Below are 21,575 nucleotides of genomic sequence, written 5' to 3'. Positions count from 1 at the left end.
ATCGTCACCAAGTAGGATGTATTGATGGCTGACTTGTTTCGTACAAGTATCATGCGGTGCAGCAATCAGGTTTTGGAGTGGAGATGGAGGCACGGATGCCTGAATATGCGGCTGCGCTGGTACTTCCAACTATATTTGCAACTTAGTTAGTCTAGTTCTCGACACCCTTGTTGGCCAGTATTCCGACGGACCTGTGCTGAGAAGAAACCTTGGTATATGGTCTTCGAAGCTTGACGAATGGGGCTCTTATCTTTGGCCGTAGGTAAATTGGCTGGTAAACATTTGCCCGGAGTATCGTACTCTTTATTGGTTTGGTTGTCTAGCCTGGAATATGTCGAGTACTAATGGACTGGTCTTGGGGAAAATACGCGCCATACTACTCAATGAGTGTGAGTAAGAGCCCTTTAGCTCCCAGGATGAAAGTAGGGGTGAAGCCACCTTTTGCAGTACGAGGGGTAGATCCACTTGCCATGAACTCAGCGCCTATTTTGAAGCGACTGGCTAGCTCCGACGGCCAGGTATTAATGTATACACTCCCAATAGTCATCAGGAAAATAGTGGATGGGTCATCCACCCTAACCCAGCCCTCCAGATCACCCTCCGTAAGAGGCTCCTTGCCCCCGAGCTCCCGTTGCTCATTGAGCAGACGGAAAATGTTACGGCTTAAAACTCCACAAAATCGGAAGACACCGGTGCTTCTGGCTCAGCTTCTCGAGTTTTCGATACGCATCCTCTATACGCTTAACCAGAGCCTCCGTAGCCTCAACGGCCTTGAAACTCGGAGGCAGGGCCTGCAGACGAGCGACCTCGGCCCACGCGAGTCCTGGAAACGGCCGTTGCATAGACGCTCTCCGATCCAGTAATAGGCGAGTCGTCATTGCCAAGAATAACCTCATGGCTAGATATCAATTTCCCATAAGAGTCCACAAGGTCAACGACGAGGTGTGCCGATGGTTTCGGACTCATGGCCCTCTCTGCAAACTGTCTTGTACAGGTTTTAATCCACGACGTGGAGCCCCCGGTCAGCACGAATCCTTCTTATCCAGCTGTATTACAGCTGCCAAGATTGACATTGCAATAGTATATGCAGAAGTTATGTCTCGAACAGACCCAATAATAGTACGTGAACAATAACAGTACGTCGAACAGTCTAACGGGACCGGAGGGCCGCTTGTGTCTGGCTGGTTCATCGCCAAACTGGTCTGAGATATCCACTTCCGATTTACCAAGCTCTTCTAACAAGGCGGTTCGGATATCTCGTTCCAAATCCAATGTTGTGGCCGCATACTTGGTTATACGGGCCTCTATGGCGAGCCTATATCCGTTGGCCCACGAGCTTGTGAAACCCTATTAGGTCTTTAAGCATCATACATATCCTCGTCGCTGTCGCTGTTAATGCCAAAGTTATTAGCATCTGCAGAGCCGGACAGTGCAAGAACACGCGTTATATTCAACTGTACCATGAGCAGCTCTTTGTTGTGGAGTGGGTGGCTCTCCGGTTTTGGGATCTCGGGAGTGCATACATGGTCTGACCGAATGCATTTCCTGTTCTATAGACATTCAAATAGCATCTGCATTGTAGTAGATGAAGGGGTAAAGGTGACTAGTATTCCTAGTGAAATTGAAATTGAAATTGAAACTATCGCGAAAGAACGAGTGTCTTTCCTATACCAGTATACCCTCTTATCAAAAGGATACTGTTCGGGGGTATTGAAATACCCCTTTAGTAGAAAGCTTAAAAGAAAGATCCGATCGAATTGAAGCAGGCAATCTGGCTTTCTGACCATTCGACACCTGACTGCAGGACTATGTTTATTGCGGTCTGTACAAGTCGAGGACGGCAGATCTGGCTATTCGATTAGTCACAGATAAACACCAGTCCCAAGTTTGTGAAGAACCAGGACCAGTCCAGTCCAGAGATTGACAACGCGTCGAAAGGCAAGTAAATGATCTCCTTCGGTTGCACCGGAACGAGTAGCTATACACGCCCAGACCTGATGTGTTTCCGGCACATTTCCTGTCACAGGATCAAGATGAAGTTGGCTGGTCTCAAGAACGCTGAGATCTGTTAACCACAGGAATGCGCCCGTGAGTGAGTCAATATCTCCTACTCTAAATGGTGTCTGCTTGACAAACGCCAAGCGTTCGTCCTGATCCAGTTCAGGGATTGGGTTCATGGTGAATAGGTGAGGAGTAGTTCATTTGTTAATAGCTTGATAACGAAACTTTCGGCCTTTTCTGCTGGAGCTGGCTCTTCAAAGAGTTGGACGTGGAAATCACACTTCTTGGGGCGGTTAATACGATTGTTCTTCAGCTGACAGCGACATAATTCCCTTGACGTTGTCTTGTATGTCCGCCAGTTTAGGGCTTCGGTGGCCCCCTGACCAGCGAGTTGATCGAACAGCCATTGTTTAACATACTCATTGCAAAATATGACAAGAACTTCCTGGAATTATCTGACCCCGGCCAAACGAACCGGAGATTATTTTTTATCGTGCCATGACCGCCAATCGTCTTCCTCATTAAAACAGCTATCAACAACTCGAGACGGTGTGGGCAAGCTATGTAGAGAATGATTCCAGCTGTGCCACTGATAAAACTCAGTCAATCTTCTCAAAAGTAGGCAGCTTGCGGTGCTACCAATAGCACTGCCGTGCTATGTTACCAAGGATCTCGACGTCACTACCCCGATTGATCAATACGGCAAAGAGTTAGTATTACACATACTAAGACTTGCGCTGCAGGAGAGTTGCACCGGATTTCTCGCGGTGGAAGGAAATATCATCTTTGATAATGGGAAGCATAGCCTGGATCTAGGGATTTTCCGCGTAAAAGCTAATCTAATTGCTCGAGCTCAGAAATAGGGGTCTTTAGATCGTATGGATTTTGGCTCGCAGAATGATTCCCTATAGTGACTTCGTCTGATACCCCCTGGAGCTTAAACCGACTCCCCAGCTCGTTCACACGATCCTGGGTACATAACTTAAAAGCCTCATGTGTGGCCCACGAGGGCCGTTCAAGTATCTCCACAAAAGAAGCAATATCGGCGGGAGAGATCTCAAATGGAATGTCAGATATGAACCAGACATATAGTGTCCGTCTGTCGCGGAGGTTCTAACATTGAGGGAATAAGCCTCGTAGCCCGCGCATAATGCAGTTACCATTGGCGTATTGGGACTTTTCCTCGTGGCATTCGTCTCGGAACACGCGATTCCATATCACGGTGTCGGTGATGGTCTATGTGTAAGGCCGTCGTTGGTTTGGCGTTCCAATCGACTATGACAGATGGGCTCGCAAGGAATATTGCTCCTGAAGTAACTGTACAGCCTGCATACAGAAGATTCTTCTTTAAACCCTAACCCCAGCATGATAATGTCTTCGTGGGGAAATAGTGGCCCAGGTAGACTGTATGCACCAGTATTTATCGTTGTCGTAGCTGTGTGAAGGAGTATACCGATATCAACAACCACATGGAGAGAAGCTTAAATCCTACCCACCTCTCCCAAGCCCGGCAAATACATGTATCCTGCCACTAGCTAGAGCCTTTATCATTGTATCGATGATGATGATGATGATGATGATCTAGACAAACACCGCCGCAACCATGCAGACAACGAAGGCGCCAACCTGTGTCATCTTCAGTCATCTGAAGAGGAGCTGTCTTCCTCCGCAGGAGGTGGCGAAGGGCTTGTGCTCCATCCCCTGACGGGGTGCAACACCAGAGATGAAGGGAAGGGAAGGGCCTGCTATGTCTCTGTTCCCGAATGAGCAATAGCCTTCGTCCATCCTTGTAACGTCCTTGATCCGGTCCAAGATCACGCATATAGGCCATAATATGACTGTCTATATTGAGTTCAGCATGTTTTTCGGGGTCGAAAGAAATGACATATAGGTAGTTTTTTTGAGGTATCGAACCTGCCACAAAGTCGTTCCTCTCTCTGCTCAGACAATTCACAAAGATGTTCCATATCCCTACTCATTAGATCCTCGGAAACAGCAGACCAAAACCAGTGTTGGTGGTTTCATTAGCGAGCGGCCCGACTGTATCATCACCAGTCCTGTCATTCCACGTATTCTCAACGGGTTTAAACGAAAATTTGCCATTATCGTCGCCTCAATAGCTCATGAAATGCATAAATGATAGAGACAATGTGTCGACCATGGGATTCGAGGTGATGGTAATGCGCTTTTGTTCAATTTGACCGTCTTCAGATAAGCCGAAACCCCCACTTCTTCAGGGTGTTTGTAGAAAGCTAACAGCTGTCTTGAGAGTAGGAGATGTCTACCATCCCATCTGGTGGTTTCTCGAAAGTTCCTTAGCACAGCAATTTCAAGGCACCTACAGACCTTTAGCATTCATTCCCCTGTCGGTCTGCAAGCGGAGTGAAGCTGGAAAACTCACCGGGTTGGGACTGGGAGGGGGCAGCAGAGGAGGCAAAGGCGACGGAGACCGGGGGCGACAGCGGACTAAATTAAAACCACCCCACACAAGTTGCTATAGTTAATGAAAGGGGCTCATTTCCTGATACACATCACGCTGTTTTGTGATGGCATTGCAGAAGTGTAATCTTAGCAAACGGGTATAGGGGATATTATGCTGAGAGGAGTGTTGAGACGATTGTATCTTCCCATGTTGCGATGACGCTCTTATAGATGCATAAGGCTTTTGAACCAGCCATGACGGAGAACTATCAGCGGTTACATAGCCACATCGATTTCTTTGCTTGCTGTCCCCCGGTGAAGGCATAGTAGCCTCTGTACTTGCGGTGAACAAACGGACAATGTGGTGTCTCAACACTATCGAAAGCCGTACAGAGCCCTATGGAGGTCCCGTAGATATCACTCAGCATGTCTCCCTGGTATTTCTATTTGCTTCAAGGTCAGCAGGCCATTCGCACACACACTCTCTCTCGGCCAGTTTGACATAAGAAGGCAAGCCGTGGCTCATTGATATCTTTGAAGACGAAGCAAGTTGCAAGCCACCATTTGACCTATTAGCAAGCCTTTCCTAGCCAAAAGCATAGATATAAGTGCTGCATCGTTTCTGCTAGAGTATGAAAGTGAACACAAGAGTTCAAACCCCCGTTCGCGTCTCGTACAGGTAGATATCGAGGTCTATGAACTGCCCAAAGACATTGTATTTATACATGGATGGCTAGGGGAATAGCTAAGCTGAGTTCACTCCATCGCTTCCATTCATCATTCAACATAAGACATATCTCCCATTACCTATCCCGAGTTAATAAAACCATCCATTCCACAGAACCAGGGAAATTCCCTATATCACTTCAATTTCAACAAAATCCACACCCACAAACCATCCCATGAACAGGAATCCAATCATCACTCGGTGCACTACCAATATCAATTCCCAAAAGCGGCCCAAGCCTGCAAAGCCCCCATAAGCGCAACCACGATGCCATTACTCTTCACCCCACGTTTCAAATACCACCCGGAGCTAACCCCCACAATAGCCGTCATCAGCGCCGCGACAGCCCGGTTAATAGGGTCGTTCAGCAGAGCCGGGTTTTGCGACCAGCTGTAGTTGATCAAGGCTACGTATTTTTTCGTTGATCAGCAACCGTTATTTCATGTTATTCGCATTTGAGATGTGCGGGGAGCAATAGAGGTTACGAATGTTCGAATTCTCGATGCTAGAGAACGTACCATTCATCAGAAAGAACCCACTGCCCTGGTACCAGCCTGCTCGGGCACAGGTGTAGGCGAGATTAGGGAGGGTGCGGGCTTGGGGGAGGGATTGCCAGTCTTTGGCTGACAGCTTTTTTTAATATCTATCGTTAGTCTTTTTCTTTTTCTTTTTCTTTCTTTTTCTTTTGGGGGAATTATGTGGTGGGAATTGGTGGTTTGTAGGTGTGTATGTACCGTGTGGCCGAGAGAGATTAAGAGCCAGCCTACGGCTGTTGACTGGAGGGCTGTGGGCATCTTGGTTTAGATCTTGTTACGTGAATTGGAGTAAAGAGTGGTTGAAGTCGATACCTATCGGTCATGTTTGAGGGAACTTCAGGGGGGAATAGAATGGATACATGAATGGTGATTTATGCCAAGGCCGAGGCACTCGGTCCGTTGGTTGTCGATCTTTCAGTTGATGGTCGATTATGAGCCTGGGATGAACTACTATCTGGGGATGAAATGCTCATATGGATACAATCGAGGTAGAGAGAAGAGTCTTCGGAAGCAACTGAGCCCTAACAGGTCCGGATGTTTCTCGGTTTCAAGCGCCAATGAACCTCATAAAACAAACTCGGCGTAAGCGACATAGTTGAGGGTATACAAGTCAAGTCAATACAATATGCACCAGGCCCTCAGATCTCCATGTATGTACACCAGAATACAGCCTATGGTACGTGGGATATATGCATCCAATGAACACCAACCACACCAACTCCGCCATGCAAGGTCAATCGGACAGTACAAACAAACCCAGCCATATATATGCACCGGAGTCCCCGCAATTATTTCTCTACATACTGTTCGTTGCTGGTCGAGGCCCCCCGGCGACCCCATCCAAAGAAGCCGCCGCCGCCAGTAGCAGGCTCCGTAGACGCCTTATGGAGACTTCCCGCGGACGAAGGTGATCGAACGATAGAATTTCGGTCGCCGTTCTGCGACGGTGATCGCTGAGACGCAGCGATTAATTTTCTCATTCCTTCCATCTTCACTTTCATCTCTTCCAACTCCTGCTTGGCTACTGCCTCCGCCGTCTTCGCATTGACCAATTCAAGTAGCAGTGCTTCTTCGGCAGCCGGTTTGTTGTTTTCCGTGGACAGGACGTTCTGCAAACCGAGACTACTCGTCCTTCGGGTGAAAGTGCTCTTCTGCGAGTTGGTGCGGACCAGTCTCAGCTCCCGCAGTCCGCCTGGGATACCCTCTCCCGGTTCGCTGACGGGCGAGCCGTAATCTGTTGGTGTCTCGGCACTACTTCGGGGGTTTCGAGCCGTGCGCAATTCACGCACCATGCGTTCGAGCCGTTGCCGTTCCCGGTAGCCATCCTGAATACGACCCCGCGCTTCGCGCACCTGCTCTCGCAGAGAGGTATTCTCTTTCTCGTGTTCGTCAATCCGGCGCGTTAAATCATGGCACCGGCCAGATTCCACAGAGTGCATCTCCTTCCATCGGTTGAGGTCTTCCAGAAGCTGCTGCTTGGTTTGGCCGACCGATTCTCGTGCAGGGGCTTCGGTCGCTCCGAATCGCTCTTCCGCCTTGGTGATCAGATCGATCGGGGGATTGTCGAGCCCCTTGATGTAACTCAGCATCGATTTAGACAGCTCCTGGTCGGCTTCGCGCTCCTCGCGCTCTTGTTGCAGTTCCCGAGTGAGGTCCGCGTGCTGTCGCTGTAGGTCACTGAGTGCCATGAGCAAGTCTTCAATCTGCGTGTGGAGATCGCGATCCTTGTGCTGCGACATGACGGACTTGACACGCGGCTTCGGCGCATCAGTGGACAGCTCCGTCGGAGCAGTGCTAGCATCCGACGTGGATTCAATCGAATTGAGCGTCGAAGTCATACTTTGTTTGGAAGTGGTGCGGCGAATGCTGGCCGAGGAGCTAGCGTGATTGGGGTTGAGGGTAAACGGCTTGGCAGAAGTGTGAGAGCTAGACCCCGCCCAGAAACGGCCCAGAAAGCGGGACGCCGCTGCTTGCATCTGTGGGAAGGAAACGCCGGTCGGCACTCCTTGGGACTGGTTGTAACTGGCCTCCAATGTCTGGAGACTCTCCTTGGTGACCAGCGAAGTCAACGAGACAAAGTCGTTCACGAAATCGTCCGCATGGCAAGCATATCTATCTCGGTTAGGCTGTGGTTCTCCCGGCGGAAAAGAGCGGCGACTTACGTATCCCATAAGCTCCTCGATAACAACAGCTGCATAACGTCTTCAAACTCTGCGCATGCCATGATCTTTTTCTCATTGCGCTGCATGAGCGACAACGCCACCCGCATCAAAGTTTCGCAGGCGCCTTCGAGGAAGATGACATCGTAAATCCGGAGAAGCATTGGCATCGGACACGCGACCGCAAAGAACGATAGGAACCATTGCGATACATAGATAGGCTCGACGTGCAGTGACTCCAGGTGCGCATATAAGGCCGGACGAAGACGGGCGAGAAGATTTTGGAACTGGTACACACGAAGATGGAGTCCGGAGAGATCTGGAAGGTAGCATGTGCGCATGTCATAGTGATCCATGAGCCTAATTCGTCAGTCTATGGCTCAAGTTTTTGGGAGAGCAAATGCTGACTTACCGTACAAGGACGCAGAAGGCTTCGGCGTCTGTCATGTGCATCAGCAAGGGACCAACTACGAACCCCAGGCCCTGGCAGTAGCCAATTTTCGTATCGTACAGACTGAAGCACTTGAGTACTCGAGCGAGCATTTGCTGTCCCTCCCCGTTAGGATCGCGGAACATCTCCACATTAGGGAAGCTGCGGCCGATATCTTTCCCGATCAGTCCTTCGTAGGGACTCGTCTCGCCGCAAAGTCGCTGGTACTCCGCTAACAATGTCGTGTCTCGTGCTCCAGCCAAGCTAGGCCATACGACCCCCCGCAGAGGAGGCGGGATACCACTGCGGATTTTATTCGAGGTCAATGTCGGCAGTCGCTGCGCCGTTTGTGGGTAATCGGAGACCAGGGCCGCCCAGAACTCGAGCTCAGTCAACGGGGGCGGAGGAAGCTGAGAGTATCGCAGTGACCGGGGGTCATCATTGATCAATTGCTTAACCTGACGCAATGACTGCGACCGGGACTTCCTCACTCCGCGAAACTGCTGCGCTTGCAACCTCGACTTGGGATCAGTTGCCAGGGCATTGTTCTCCTGCTCCAACCGAGCTAAGAGAAGCGAGGTAGACTAAATCTGGTTAATTCCTTCCACCATGCTTTCTAGCGCCCATCAACATCGTATGATACGCACCTCATCGGATCCCTCCCCACGCGGTTCTTGCTCCTCAGATTTCTCCAATTCCCTCCAGTCCATACCCTCGACCTCACCGCGGAAGATTTCTTCGCTACTTCGTGAAACAACGGAGGCGCGGTATGTACGGGGTTGCAGAATCGGCTGTTCCGAGTCTCGTGTGGGTGTGGTATTCGTAGGGTCGTCCGTATTTACGGACTCTCCTGGCGGCGACGTCGCTTCGATCGGGGTCTGAGGAATGTCAAGCGTCCGCCAATCGGGCTGTGTATGCTCGGAACTAGATTGTACGTCGGATAAGGGGACGGTCACCATTGAGTCGGAATGTTGATGAATCGAAGGGATATTCTTCGGCACGCCGGGCGAATGGATTTGGGTGGTGGGCTCGGAGTTGTCCATGGTGTCCGAGTTGCCTTTTCTTAATTCTTTTGGTTTTTATATAGAATTATCGAGATCAATAGCTCATCCCTCAGGGGAGTTTCTGGCAAAGGACGCGCTGATGGAACGACGGGGTTTGAGGGGAACGAGGGAGGGGCTAACGGAGAGCGAGTAGACGATAAGAAGAGTGGCGACGATCAATCAAAGCAGTGGCCGTCAATAATGACAGCATTTCTGAGTGCGACCACAGTAAATGGGAAAGACGGTAATATCGTAGCGGGGTGTAGAGCGAGTGGAGGACAAGTTCAAGTACAAAATAGAATAAAAAAATCCCAAGAGAAAGAGAAGGGGGGAGAAAGTTGAGTGGTCGGACTCCTGAGGAAGAAATAGCAATGTAGAAAGTTGTTTAGCTTGAGTAATTAGTGTCGGTCGCTCCAATCGTCCTAAACCCACTAGTATTTCCATAGTCGTTAGTACACTAGTACACGGTCATGACAGCCGACCTCAGGGGAAATTCAAATTACTAGCACTTTCGTCCCCTCCGAGTCCCTAAGAGTCTCGTCCGCCGATCACTTTCAATAATTATCTCCGCTTCTCTCATCATGGGTTTCCTCTTCTTCTTTGTGACTCTCATTGTGCGGAACTGGAAGGATTGTAAGTTGGTGGACATGATACCATAATCGATCCACGGTCTCGATCAGGTACTCGGTACTTCCAGGCTACTTCCACCCTGAACCGAACCATGGAAGACGCTCCGCTGGGGCACTCCAACCCCGAAAATAGATCTTCGAATTCTCAACTGACCATGGATGGATCACTCAACCCTCACTCTCATACCAACGGTGTGTCAATCTATTGTATTGACGGGGGGTAATCTCCGAAATTCGAGACGAAAGAAACCCTATGGAAACAGCGTGGAATCAGTGGGTGTCCTGGGATTCTCTGGATCCGGTCGATCCAGACCGAGTCTCCACTGCACTATAATCGTCCATAACAATTTTGAACCCTGCAGGTGATGGGTGTGGTTATCCACTTCGATACGGTGAGGAGAAGACGACTTGGAGCTTGGACATGGAACCCCCCCGAGGAAGTCATGGCGGCGATGATCATATCATCTTTGACCATCGACTGTTGCTGGCCTGTTTGCACTTACTTTGACTCCCATGAGTCCTGTGTGGCATACCGTACTAATGTCTGTACTGTACCTGCATGCAGTCCCTGAGGGCAAATCCACCTCAAAGGCAATAGAAATTCCATGACTGGCCCGTCAATGGCGCTTTTCCCCTGAATGTAATGATACCGCCCAAGAACGAGTTTCATGCGTTTCGGGTATGATGGCGTTCTGATTGATTGGCTGGTGTGATCTCTGGCGCGACATCATTGGCCGCCATGTAATATCCTGTGTATCGGGTATTGTATGCCAAGGCCAGCCTTGCTCGCCGTTGGGCAACCTCTCTTAAGATTAATTAATTAATATTAATCTACTCAGACAATTTAACAGGAAAAGGATGATTATGAAGCATGTCGAAGTAATAATGATGGAAACTTCCATCATAGTTTTAGAAGATTCATTCTCTTCAGAGCTAACTCCAAATGGTTAGTGACTCGAGCATATACACAGTAGAGTGCTTGGCTATAGCTTCGGCCGTTAGTAGGTGCTACTAGTAGTAGTGCTAGTATTGTGTACAAATATATCTCTCTGGAAAAGGGGAAATCTCCGCTGAGCCCACTGGCCGCACTATTGAGTACGGAGTTGAACAGCCATTATCGTTCTGGATTTAGAATGTCCCATCTGTTCTAAGACAGGATCAGAAACCTTTTAGTTAAACACATAAAGGACCGTCACATCGACACTGAATTGTGTAACATGAGCAATACTTGTGTATGGATCGGATCATATCGATCAATCTGGTTGTCTAGGGAAACTGGGTGTGGAAGACTGTAATGAATCACGTAGCCCTATTTTCTTATCCAGAAGGAGAGAGAATCGTGCAATGACGAAGGATACGAATAGCCGCGTACGCCGTACACTCGCTATGTTCGGAAATCTCGTCTGGTTCGTGTCCAGGCTGACTTCCCCTCCCCCGCGCCCCCTGGATGTTTTGCTTACTGTTTCCCTTTCGGGCGCAAGTGTTTGGGAATTGCCTGTTGCGGCCAAAGCTCCGCCGCCACGGGGCGGAACAATGCTGAACCGATGGCGGAAGGACAGTTTCTGCCATCCACCCACCAGTCGCTATCGGCGCGTCAACAACAGAAAATCAACACAAGAGACGACAAAGGAGGAGTTTCTGACTGGGGGACTTTGTTGTGGTTTTGTTTGTTTATTCTCAACGCCACCCAGGTTCTGTTGCTTCTTGAGAGAGTTCATATGCCTTCTCTTCTATTTTTCTAGTTTTTTCTTGTCACTCGTTGCGCACGTTTCAATCTATATTTTCTTCCTCGCCGTTCAGTTTTCTCACTATGGACGACTCGATATTGGATGATTCCGTCTTTGGGGATGATGGAAGCTCTGACTTTGAGCCAGCTCCTGTATGTTGGACTGTCACGTTGCTCAATCCATCTGTAAATACTGATAGTCGCATAGAAGCCCAAGGCGAAGGCAGCCCCCAGGAAAGCAGCTGCGCCTAGGAAGATGACGCAAACAACCCTCACAAGCAAAGCGACCGGAAAGGCCGCTACTTCAAAGAAGCGCGCCAAGCCGGACAGCGACGACGACGACGACGATGACATGTCAGACGGCGATCAGCGCGATGATGACGACTCCGTCCTGTCACACACACCCCCGAAGAAGGCAAAGAAAGCCCCCGCAGCGAAGAAGGGCGGCTCCAAGCCTCTCGCAGATGTGGAAAATGAATCCTTCACGAACGATGCTGACGCCGGCCCCAAGGACTCGAATGTATCAGAGAAGTACCAGAAGGCAAGTAGCGCCCGGGTCAATTGCAAGTCGCGAGCTAACCAAAGGTGCAGCTTACACAACTTGAACATATCATTAAACGTCCGGATACATATATCGGGTCCATCGAACGTACTTCGCAGCACATGTGGGTGTACAGCTCGGAGTCGGAGGGGATGGAGTACCGTGAGGTCTCGTATGTCCCTGGTCTCTACAAGATTTTCGATGAAATCGTCGTGAACGCCGCCGATAACAAACAAAATGATTCCAACATGGATGAAATGCGCGTCACCATTAACCGGGAAACCGGTGAAATCAGCGTGTGGAACAACGGTCGCGGTATTCCAATTGAGATGCACGCGAAGGAGAAGATTTACGTGCCGGAGCTCATTTTCGGTCATTTGCTCACCTCTTCCAACTACGATGATACTCAGCAAAAGGTCACTGGTGGTCGTAACGGCTTCGGTGCCAAACTTTGTAACGTCTTTTCCACCGAGTTCAGCATCGAGACTCAGGACTCGCGGCAGAAGAAGAAATACAAGCAAACGTGGACCAGCAACATGACAAAGATGGGCAAGGCGAAGATTACCGACGCAAAGGGTGACGACTACACCAAGGTCACCTTTAAGCCAGATTACGCCAAGTTTGGAATGGATGGCATGGATAACGATTTCGAGGCCCTTGTGAAGCGTCGTGTTTACGATTTGGCGGGAACCGCGAAAGTGGCGGTCAAGTTGAACGGTAGCCGGGTGCCCGTCCGCAACTTCAAGAAGTACATGGAAATGTACACCAAGGCGATTCGCCGGGAACGTGGTGATGATGGTCCTGCCGCCAAGGATGAGATCATCACCTGCAGCCCCGATCCTCGCTGGGAGGTTGGCTTTGCTGTCTCGGACGGTTCCTTCCAGCAGGTGTCGTTCGTGAACTCCATTGCTACGACCTCCGGTGGTACCCACGTAAACTACATTGCCGACCAGATCTGTTCCAAATTGGCCGATCAAGTGAAGAAAAAGAATAAGAATGGTGCCACGTTGAAACCTGCTCAGATTCGGAATCACATCTTCATTTTCGTCAACGCGCTGGTTGTCAACCCGGCCTTCACCTCTCAAACCAAGGAGCAACTGACCACCAAATCATCTCAATTTGGCAGCAAATGTGTTCTCGAGGAGGACTTCTTCAAGAAGATCTTGAAGACCGACGTCATGTCGAATATTCTGCATTTCGCTCAGCAAAAGGCCGATCAGATGCTGAAGAAGACCGATGGTGGCCGACGTGCTCGTATGAACAATCCCAAGCTGACCGATGCAAACAAGGCCGGTACCAAGGATGGCCATCATTGCACACTGATTCTGACAGAAGGTGACTCGGCCAAGGGTCTGGCCATGGCCGGCCGTGCGGTGGTCGGCCCCGATCTCTTTGGTGTTTTCCCCCTTCGAGGAAAGCTGCTCAACGTCCGCGATGCCACGTTCGAACAGATCTCGAAAAACGCAGAAATTCAGAACATTAAGAACTTCCTTGGTTTGCAGCACAAGAAAGAATACACGGACACCCGTGGGCTGCGTTATGGACACTTGATGATCATGACCGATCAGGATCATGATGGTTCTCACATTAAGGGTTTGCTCATTAACTTTTTACAAGCCCAATTCCCGAGCTTATTGAAAATTCCCGAGTTTCTCATTGAGTTCATCACGCCTATTGTCAAAGTGTGGAAGGGTGACCCGAAAAATCCGACGAAACAACGCTCGTTCTTCACCATGCCTGAGTATGAAGCCTGGAAAGAGGAACACAGGCACGAACGCGGATGGGACCACAAGTACTACAAGGGTTTGGGTACCAGTACCACCGAAGATGCACAAGTCTACTTCCGTGACCTTGACCGCCATCTCAAGGAGTTCCACACCATGCAGGACAACGAGGTGGGACTGATTGAGCTGGCTTTCTCCAAGAAGAAGGCCGATGAGCGAAAGGAGTGGTTGCGTCAGTTCAAGCCAGGAACTTTCTTGGATCACTCCGTGTCCAAGATATCGTACACCGACTTCATCAACAAGGAGCTCATCCTATTCAGTATGGCGGACAATATCCGTTCGATTCCTTCGGTCGTGGATGGCCTCAAGCCCGGTCAACGTAAGGTTCTCTATACCTGTTTCCGCCGCAACTTGAAGAAGGATATGAAGGTGGTCGAGTTGGCGGGTCACGTTTCGGGTATGACTGCGTATCAACACGGAGACGCTTCCCTGCAGCAGACCATCGTCGGTCTGGCACAGAGCTTCGTTGGGTCCAACAACGTAAACTGTCTGGAACCCAGTGGCAACTTTGGTAGTCGTCTTCAGGGTGGATCCGACTGTGCTAGTGCTCGTTATATCTACACTCGTCTGTCACCGTTCGCCCGACGTGTCTTCCATGCTCATGACGATCCTCTACTTGCTTACAATGAGGATGACGGTGCCAAGATTGAGCCGGAAGTCTACGTGCCCGTGGTTCCCATGATCCTAGTCAACGGTGCTGACGGTATCGGTACCGGCTGGAGTTCATCCATCCCTAACTACAACCCCGAGGACATCGTGGACAACCTCAAGAGACTCATGGACGGAGGAGAAATCCAACCCATGCAGCCGTGGTTCCGCGGATTCACCGGTGAAGTTACCGATGTCGGTGGCGATCGCTTCAGGTTCAGTGGTATCATCAAAGAGACCGGCGATAAGGAAGTTGAAATCACCGAACTTCCTATCCGGACCTGGACTCAGGACTTCAAGGACAAGCTGGAGGAGATCATCAAGGCTGACAAGGTTCCCTCGTTTATCAAGGACTACAAAGACTACAACACCCATACCAAGGTACATTTTATCATTCAATTAGATGAGAAGAACATGAAGGGCGCTCTGTCTGAAGGCTTGGAGGAAAGGTTCAAGTTGTCTAAAACGGTGGCGACCACCAACTTGGTTGCTTTCGACCCAGAAGGTCGCATCACGAAGTATGCCACTGTTGATGACATCCTCAAGGAATTCTATACCTATCGTCTAAAATTCTACGAGAAGCGCAAGCAGTATCAACTCTCACAGCTTCAAAAGGAGCTCGACAGACTCAGCAACCAGGCGCGGTTCGTCCAGGAGATTATCGATGGGAAGTTGGTCATCTCCAAGAAGAAGAAGAATATCCTGGTCCAGGAGCTGAAAGAGAAAGGGTACAAGGCGTTCCCTAAGGTGGCTGAAGCCGTCAAGGCCGGAGAAGAAGAACCAGTCGTCGAGGAAGAGGGTGAGGAGTCTGACTCTCAGGACACGGAAGTCCTCTCTAATGCCTATGATTACCTTTTGGGTATGCCCATTTGGTCTTTGACGCAGGAGCGTGTCGAAAAGCTCCGCCGCCAGATTGGCGACAAGGAGGTTGAGGTCGACGCGTTGATCAAGATGTCCAAGGAAGATATCTGGAAGCGTGACCTGGATGAGTTCATCGGTGAATGGAGGTTCCAGCTCGAGGATGAACATCGCCGCCTGCGTAAGGTGGCTATGATGGGTCGGCGCACCTCCGCGAAGCTCATGACGACGGCTGGCCGTGGGGCGGGAGCGAAGAAGCGCAAGGCCGCTCTTGGAGATGACCCGGATGACGAGGACTTTGCCGCGCCTAAGACGAAGAAATCCGCTGCGGCCAAGAAGGCTGAACCTAAAGGAGGCCTCCTCAGCTACCTGAACAAGCCGGCAGCGAAGTCTAAATCCCCGCCCAAAGACGAAGACAACTTCGACGACGACTTCGATCTGGAAGTAATTCCCAAGAAAAACCGGGGAGCATCTAAGCCTCCCAAGGAGGAAGATGAAGATGATGACATGGGTCTATCAGAAGTCGAAGAGGTCATTCCTAAGAAGAGTCGTGCAGCACCGAAAGCCGCCGCTAAAACCACCTCCAAAGCGAAAGAAGTGGATGGGGATGTAATGGAAGTCGAGGCACCTCCCAAGAGAGGCCGGCCAGCGGCCAAAGCCAAGCCTAAGCCTAAGCCCAAGGACGACGAGGACGAGGACGATCTTGATGATGATGACTTCGCGGAGATCACGAAGGCTGAGCTGCCAAGTCGGCCGCTCCCCCGAGCCGGTCTCGCAAACCTGTCAAGTATACCTTGAGCGACTCTGACAGTGACAACGGAGATGATCTCCTGGGCGATGTCAGCCAAATGGTCAAAGGCATCGGTGCCAAGGACAGCACTTCGTCCGACTCCCGACAGCTTTTCTCCGAGCATCAGCCCGGAAGCAGCTCTGGATTGCAGACCAGCCCTCCGAAGACATCGAAGATCTCGTCTGATTTCGATGATGAGACTGATTACGGGAAACTCCTGCCCTCCAAATCACCACGGCGATCACTGCTGGTGAAGCCCAAGGAAGTGAAGGTGTCGGATGATAACGTCGCAGAGAGGATGACGAGGAGCCTGTGAAACCCGCCGCCAAAGCTAAGCCAGCCGCAAGGGGCAAGGCGGCAGCCACTGCCGCGAAGCCGACCACCGCGAAGGCGCGCGGTCGTCCTAAGAAGGATGCTGCTGCTGCTGCTAAGCCCGCTGCGGCCGCCAAGCAAACCACTCTGTCACCCGCTGCCAAGGCCTACGCTTCCAAGCAAGCCAAAACCACTACCCGGAAGAAACAGTTAGCCGATGACTTATCCGATGACGATATCGACGCCATGGCCAATGATATCTTGGACTCTCCCGCTGGGGGCAAGAGGGCCGCCGATTCAGAAGAAGAGGAGGTGCGTCCTGCTCGGAAACCCGCTGGTCGGCCTGCACGAAGGACTGCAGCAGCCAAGAAAACGTACGTGATCGAGGATGACAGCGAGGACGGCGGAGATGCTTCGGAAGATGATTTCCAGGAGGATAGCGAGTGAAGTCATGCACCAAGAGACGTTGAGCGTCTAGAATTTCTTTCGTGATGGTCTCAAGCCATTGCCAGCCATTGTTGTTGTGTTACATATTTTTGTCTCGTTTTCTTTCTCTTGTGTTTCTTGATTCTGTATCTTGGCGTTGGGACTCGGGATTGAGTCGGCCTTAGGGGATAGCAGTAATGGAAGGCATTTACCACCGAGCAACGAACCAGCCATTTGTAAGCCGGCGAGAAGTCCGAAGATCCACACTTATCGACAAGCTTTTTTTCTCCGACTCGGTAAATCGGCCGTAGGGTGCGGGCCCGATAACCCATTCAGGCAGTCTTGAAGGGTTTCCATGCAGCAGCCATCAGCGTCTTCTACTAGTAGTATCACCACTGGCTCCAGCCCACCACAGCTGCCGAATCGCTCCACTGTAAATCCGAGTTAGGAAAAAAAAATGGCCCTATTATTCAGCAGCTTAAGGGCCTTATATTGACAGTGCGATTTCCTCGCGTTCTTTTCTGGACTGTGGCCAGTACTGACTCTCTCACCATGCAGTCCTATCTCCAGTACCGTCGCATCGGCCAGGCCGTGCGCAAGCAGTTTGCTGACCATCCAGAATGGGGCCAGATCGTACAAGGCGAGGGCAAAGGCACCAGCGGCAACACCAGCGAAAATGACGAGACGGTCTGGGAGAAGAGACCTGAGTCGCGGCCACTGGCGCTGCCCCCTGGCGTACAGCGCAGAGACATCACAGACAGCAGTGGGACGCCCTCGTCCGTCTTCCTCGTAGGCTGGGAGCAGGGTCAGGATCCCATGAATCCGCACACCTATAGCATGACGACGCGAATCACGGCCACCCTGATCGTCTCCGCCCTCGCCTTCGCAGTCGGCGCCGCATCCTCCATCGAATCCGCCGTGATCCCCCAAAACGCCGCTGCCTTCAACGTCAGCGAGGTCGTCGCCTCCCTCGCAACCGGAATCTACCTCCTCGGCTTCGCCGCCGGCTCCCTCGTCTCAGGACCCTTATCCGAAATCCTCGGCCGCAACGCCGTCTACATCGGCTCCCTCACCCTCTTCATGATCTTCATCATGGCCAGCGGCCTCGCCCCCAACATCGGCGCCCAGCTCGCCTTCCGCTTCCTAGCCGGCGTCTTCGGCTGCCCACCCCTGACCTGCGCCGGCGGCACCATCGCCGACCTCTGGAACCCGCTCGAAAAAACCCTCACCTTCCCGCTCTACGCCATCACCTCCTTCGGCGGGCCCATCTTCGGCCCCGTCATCTCCTCCTACATGGGCCAGGGCACGCTCTCCTGGCGCTGGACGAACTGGATCATGCTGATCATGTCTGGCCTCGTCATGGGCCTCATCCTCCTCTTCCAACCAGAGACCTACGGGCCCCTCCTCTTGAAATGGAAAGCCGCCCACCTGCGCCAGGTCACAGGAGACAACCGGTACCGGTCCCAAATGGACGTCCAGAAGATCGCTCTCTTCGACCGTATTCTTGGGGCCTGCAAACGCCAGTTCTCGCTCACCGTCCACGAACCCATTATCCTGCTCATCTCGCTCTACATGACCGTTATCTACATCGTCTTGTTTACCTTCTTCGATGGCTATCCGTTCATCTTCCAGGATGTGTATGGTCTCAGTCAGGGGTTGACGAATATTGTCTGGGTCGCGATGTATGTCGGCATTGCGGCGGCCGGGTTGTGGGTTCCTGTTGTTTATGTGTGGACTAAGAAGGAGTTTGAGGCTGCTTCTTCTTCTACTTCTAATACTGGGGTTTCTGGTACTGGAGTCTCGAGGCCAGGAACAGATGCAACCGTCAACGCAGAAGGCTCCCAAGAACAACAGCAAGAGCAAGTACAAGAAGAAGAAGAAAATACGAAGAAAACCCCCCACCCAACACGACCCGAAAACAGGCTCTGGTTCGCCATGCTCGGCGCCCCATTCATTCCCATCGGGTTATTCTGGATGGGCTGGACAGACTACGTAAGTTCAACAACCAACCCAACCCTAAACCAACCCCAACATCATCATATACCCTAAATTAACCTCTCCCAAAACTAACCAAAAAAAATATATTACAGAGCCATATCTCAATCTGGTCCCCAATCATCGCCTCCGCCGTCTTCGGCTTCGGAACCATCACCGTCTTCATCTCCAGTTACATGTACGTGATTGACAGCTACGACATCTACGCGGCCTCCGCGCTGGGTTTTATGACGGTTTCGCGGTATTGTGCCGCCGGGGGCATGACCGTGGTCGGCATCCCGTTTTATCGCAACCTGGGCGTCCAGTATACGCTTACCATCTTGGCGTGTATTAGTGCCCTGATGACCCCCGTGCCGTATGTCTTTTGGTATTGGGGGTCTAGGATTAGGGGGTGGTCGCGCTTTGCGGTTGATTCTTAGGGGTTTTTTTTTTTTTTCTTTTTGTCTTGGTGTTGGGTTGGCTGTTGGTTATTGGGGGGTTAAGGAGGTAGAAGGGGGAGGGAGAGAAGGAAGGAAGAAAGGGATTGTAATATCTGTGGGTTGAATATAGAGATGAACGGGGGTGTGGATAGATGACTAAATAGATAGATATAGATATGTCATGTTATGTTAATCATAATGAAATGTTAATTCAAGTCAATCACTACACAATACAAGACCTAACGCCGACCTGTCTATGGTTCTCATTTCTCGTCTCGTGTCTTCCCGGTAAGTAACCCAGTATACTAGTAGGAAGACCGGCTAGGCAGACGCCCTGCGTCTCTTCCGCCCCCTGTCAACCCAGACATACTCTTCGTCACTGCCGGTTGCATCCTGCATGAATAGGCTAAGCAGAGCATGTGCAGCCTTCACCTCCTGGGCGAAGAGCGCCGATCTGTACTTCCGCCGGGAGCGCGTCTCGATATTGTATTCGTCATCATCAATCGTTGTATCCTGCGGCCGGATGACATTGCCATCGTCACCGTCGCTAGCGTGATACTCATCATCAGTGTCGGATAGACACTCAGTCGGTGTGTCCATACTCTCAGGGTACGGGGTAGAGGAATGTGTTACCTCGGAACCACTATCGTCGTTGGTTTTGCCGCGCACTCTCGAAAGAGAAGCCAGGACCTGCCGTGGGCTCGACGACGCTGCATCCGTGCTGCGGGGTGTGTTCACCGGGGTGAATGTGCTGTGGATCGGAGTGGTTGGGATCCCATTGTATGTGTCTGGGGTGCTGCAGTCCGGCGATGAGGCAGAGCGATCGGGCTCGCCATGGTCGTGCTTCGGACGGTGCAAGATAGGTCGGAGGGAGGTGACTCCCGGAGAGCGGAGCTCGAGCATTCGGTAGCAATTTGCGGTGTCGGTCGCCTTTTGCACGATTTCCCGATCTATGAGCATGCGTCCGTATTGACTGCTATTGGTGGGGGGCACGCATAGGGATGGAAAGTCGAGGCCGAACAGCGGCGTGAGCGCGTAGCGGATATTCCAGCAGAATGTTGCCGCAACGGCCTTTGCGGTTTCGAAGGGCATCCAGTATCCTATCCAAAGTTAGTTGGTATGGAACGATGGGTAATGGGAAATGATCGGTACCTTGTGCTGCGAGCGCCCCGCCTGTGATACTGTGACAGATGTCGCGAAGACCGGGGTTCGCATTCAGGACTTTGGCAGGAGTGGTCTAAAATCCTCCGGTAAGTTCGATTCCGCGTCTAATGTCATGGGCATACACATACCTTGGAGTATTGTTGGCATTTGAAAAGATGCGTTGTACGGACAAGCCCGATGTTATAGTCCCACGTCACTGTCCACTGCTTCTCCTGGCCCGGGATCTTGAACGTATACTGAAACACTGTAGATATCAGAATCGCTGTCTTTGTACGCTCATAAGTACGACATACCTTCAAAGCTTTCCCGTCCAGTCTTCTCTTGGAACGTCCTCTTGTCGCTGTTATAAGGTATGTGTCGAGGATATTCGGCAATATCCCCCATGGGTTGGAGTTGGAACTCGTGATGCGCTTTGGTTAGTGCTTCGCTGCGTTCCTCGCAGGGTGGATACCGCAGCTCTCCCCTAATTTTCCCCTTCTTGAAGATGGGAGCATCCTTCGCGATCTTCGGTTTCTTCTGACGTGGTTCACTGCAAGGAGCCGCGTCGGAGCTCGTCGGAGCCGGGCTTGGGAGAGAGAACTGACTTGCATCAGGGAGCGGGTTTAGAAGCGATTCTATGGATGCCATGTCTCGATAGAGTTTGTAAACAGCAGTGGTTCCAGGTACTAGTGAAGCATAAAAAAGTGTCGCCCTGAAGAAAGCATCGATGAAGGTGGCAAGATGACAAGGGATTTATCCGACTTCGCAGGAATAGCGATCCTTATTAGGCCCTCAGCCACAGATAAACGGTTCTAGAGATTCTAGCCAGCATCAGGGAGGCGCGAGACAATGACGGAGGCAAAAAAAAAAAAAGAAGCAGACGGATATGAGGGTAGCTATCCAAGCCTACCGCTACTCCGGGCATTCGTCTGAACCTCTGACAACCTGAAAGAAAAGAAATGTAAAAATAAAACATAGATTTACAAA

At 51.1% G+C, this 21,575-nt stretch overlaps 5 protein-coding genes across 5 annotated transcripts; 2 read left to right on the top strand and 3 right to left on the bottom strand.

Annotated features, from left to right (window-relative positions):
* Positions 1-5,364: 5,364 nt before the first annotated feature.
* On the bottom strand, positions 5,365-5,943 carry ABOM_008185 (uncharacterized protein; the record flags this gene model as incomplete). The annotated part of the gene is made up of 3 exons (XM_022535314.1): positions 5,365-5,555; positions 5,668-5,779; positions 5,884-5,943. 3 exons carry the CDS (start codon positions 5,941-5,943, stop codon positions 5,365-5,367), a joined length of 363 nt encoding a protein of 120 aa, XP_022386462.1.
* Positions 5,944-6,473: 530 nt separating this feature from the next.
* On the bottom strand, positions 6,474-9,317 carry ABOM_008184 (putative GTPase activating protein (Evi5); the record flags this gene model as incomplete). Its single annotated transcript, XM_022535313.1, has 4 exons — positions 6,474-7,797; positions 7,848-8,204; positions 8,257-8,858; positions 8,922-9,317. The coding sequence occupies 4 exons, from the start codon at positions 9,315-9,317 to the stop codon at positions 6,474-6,476; spliced, it is 2,679 nt and encodes an 892-aa protein (XP_022386461.1).
* Positions 9,318-11,756: 2,439 nt separating this feature from the next.
* ABOM_008183 (DNA topoisomerase 2) lies at positions 11,757-17,052 on the top strand (the record flags this gene model as incomplete). Its single annotated transcript, XM_022535312.1, has 5 exons — positions 11,757-11,825; positions 11,881-12,192; positions 12,264-16,290; positions 16,326-16,543; positions 16,591-17,052. The coding sequence occupies 5 exons, from the start codon at positions 11,757-11,759 to the stop codon at positions 17,050-17,052; spliced, it is 5,088 nt and encodes a 1,695-aa protein (XP_022386464.1).
* A 531-nt stretch (positions 17,053-17,583) lies between these two features.
* Positions 17,584-19,445, top strand: ABOM_008182 (MFS transporter; the record flags this gene model as incomplete). The annotated part of the gene is made up of 2 exons (XM_022535311.1): positions 17,584-19,023; positions 19,122-19,445. The coding sequence occupies 2 exons, from the start codon at positions 17,584-17,586 to the stop codon at positions 19,443-19,445; spliced, it is 1,764 nt and encodes a 587-aa protein (XP_022386463.1).
* Positions 19,446-19,766: 321 nt separating this feature from the next.
* ABOM_008181 (putative APSES transcription factor Xbp1) lies at positions 19,767-21,236 on the bottom strand (the record flags this gene model as incomplete). Its single annotated transcript, XM_022535310.1, has 4 exons — positions 19,767-20,545; positions 20,598-20,682; positions 20,738-20,853; positions 20,903-21,236. The coding sequence occupies 4 exons, from the start codon at positions 21,234-21,236 to the stop codon at positions 19,767-19,769; spliced, it is 1,314 nt and encodes a 437-aa protein (XP_022386466.1).
* Between the last annotated feature and the right edge of the window lie 339 nt (positions 21,237-21,575).

This window comes from Aspergillus bombycis (genome assembly GCF_001792695.1).
Source record: "Aspergillus bombycis strain NRRL26010 chromosome Unknown contig00083, whole genome shotgun sequence".
NCBI classification, from domain to species: domain Eukaryota; kingdom Fungi; phylum Ascomycota; class Eurotiomycetes; order Eurotiales; family Aspergillaceae; genus Aspergillus; species Aspergillus bombycis.
This window is presented reverse-complemented; position numbering and strand designations above follow the sequence as displayed.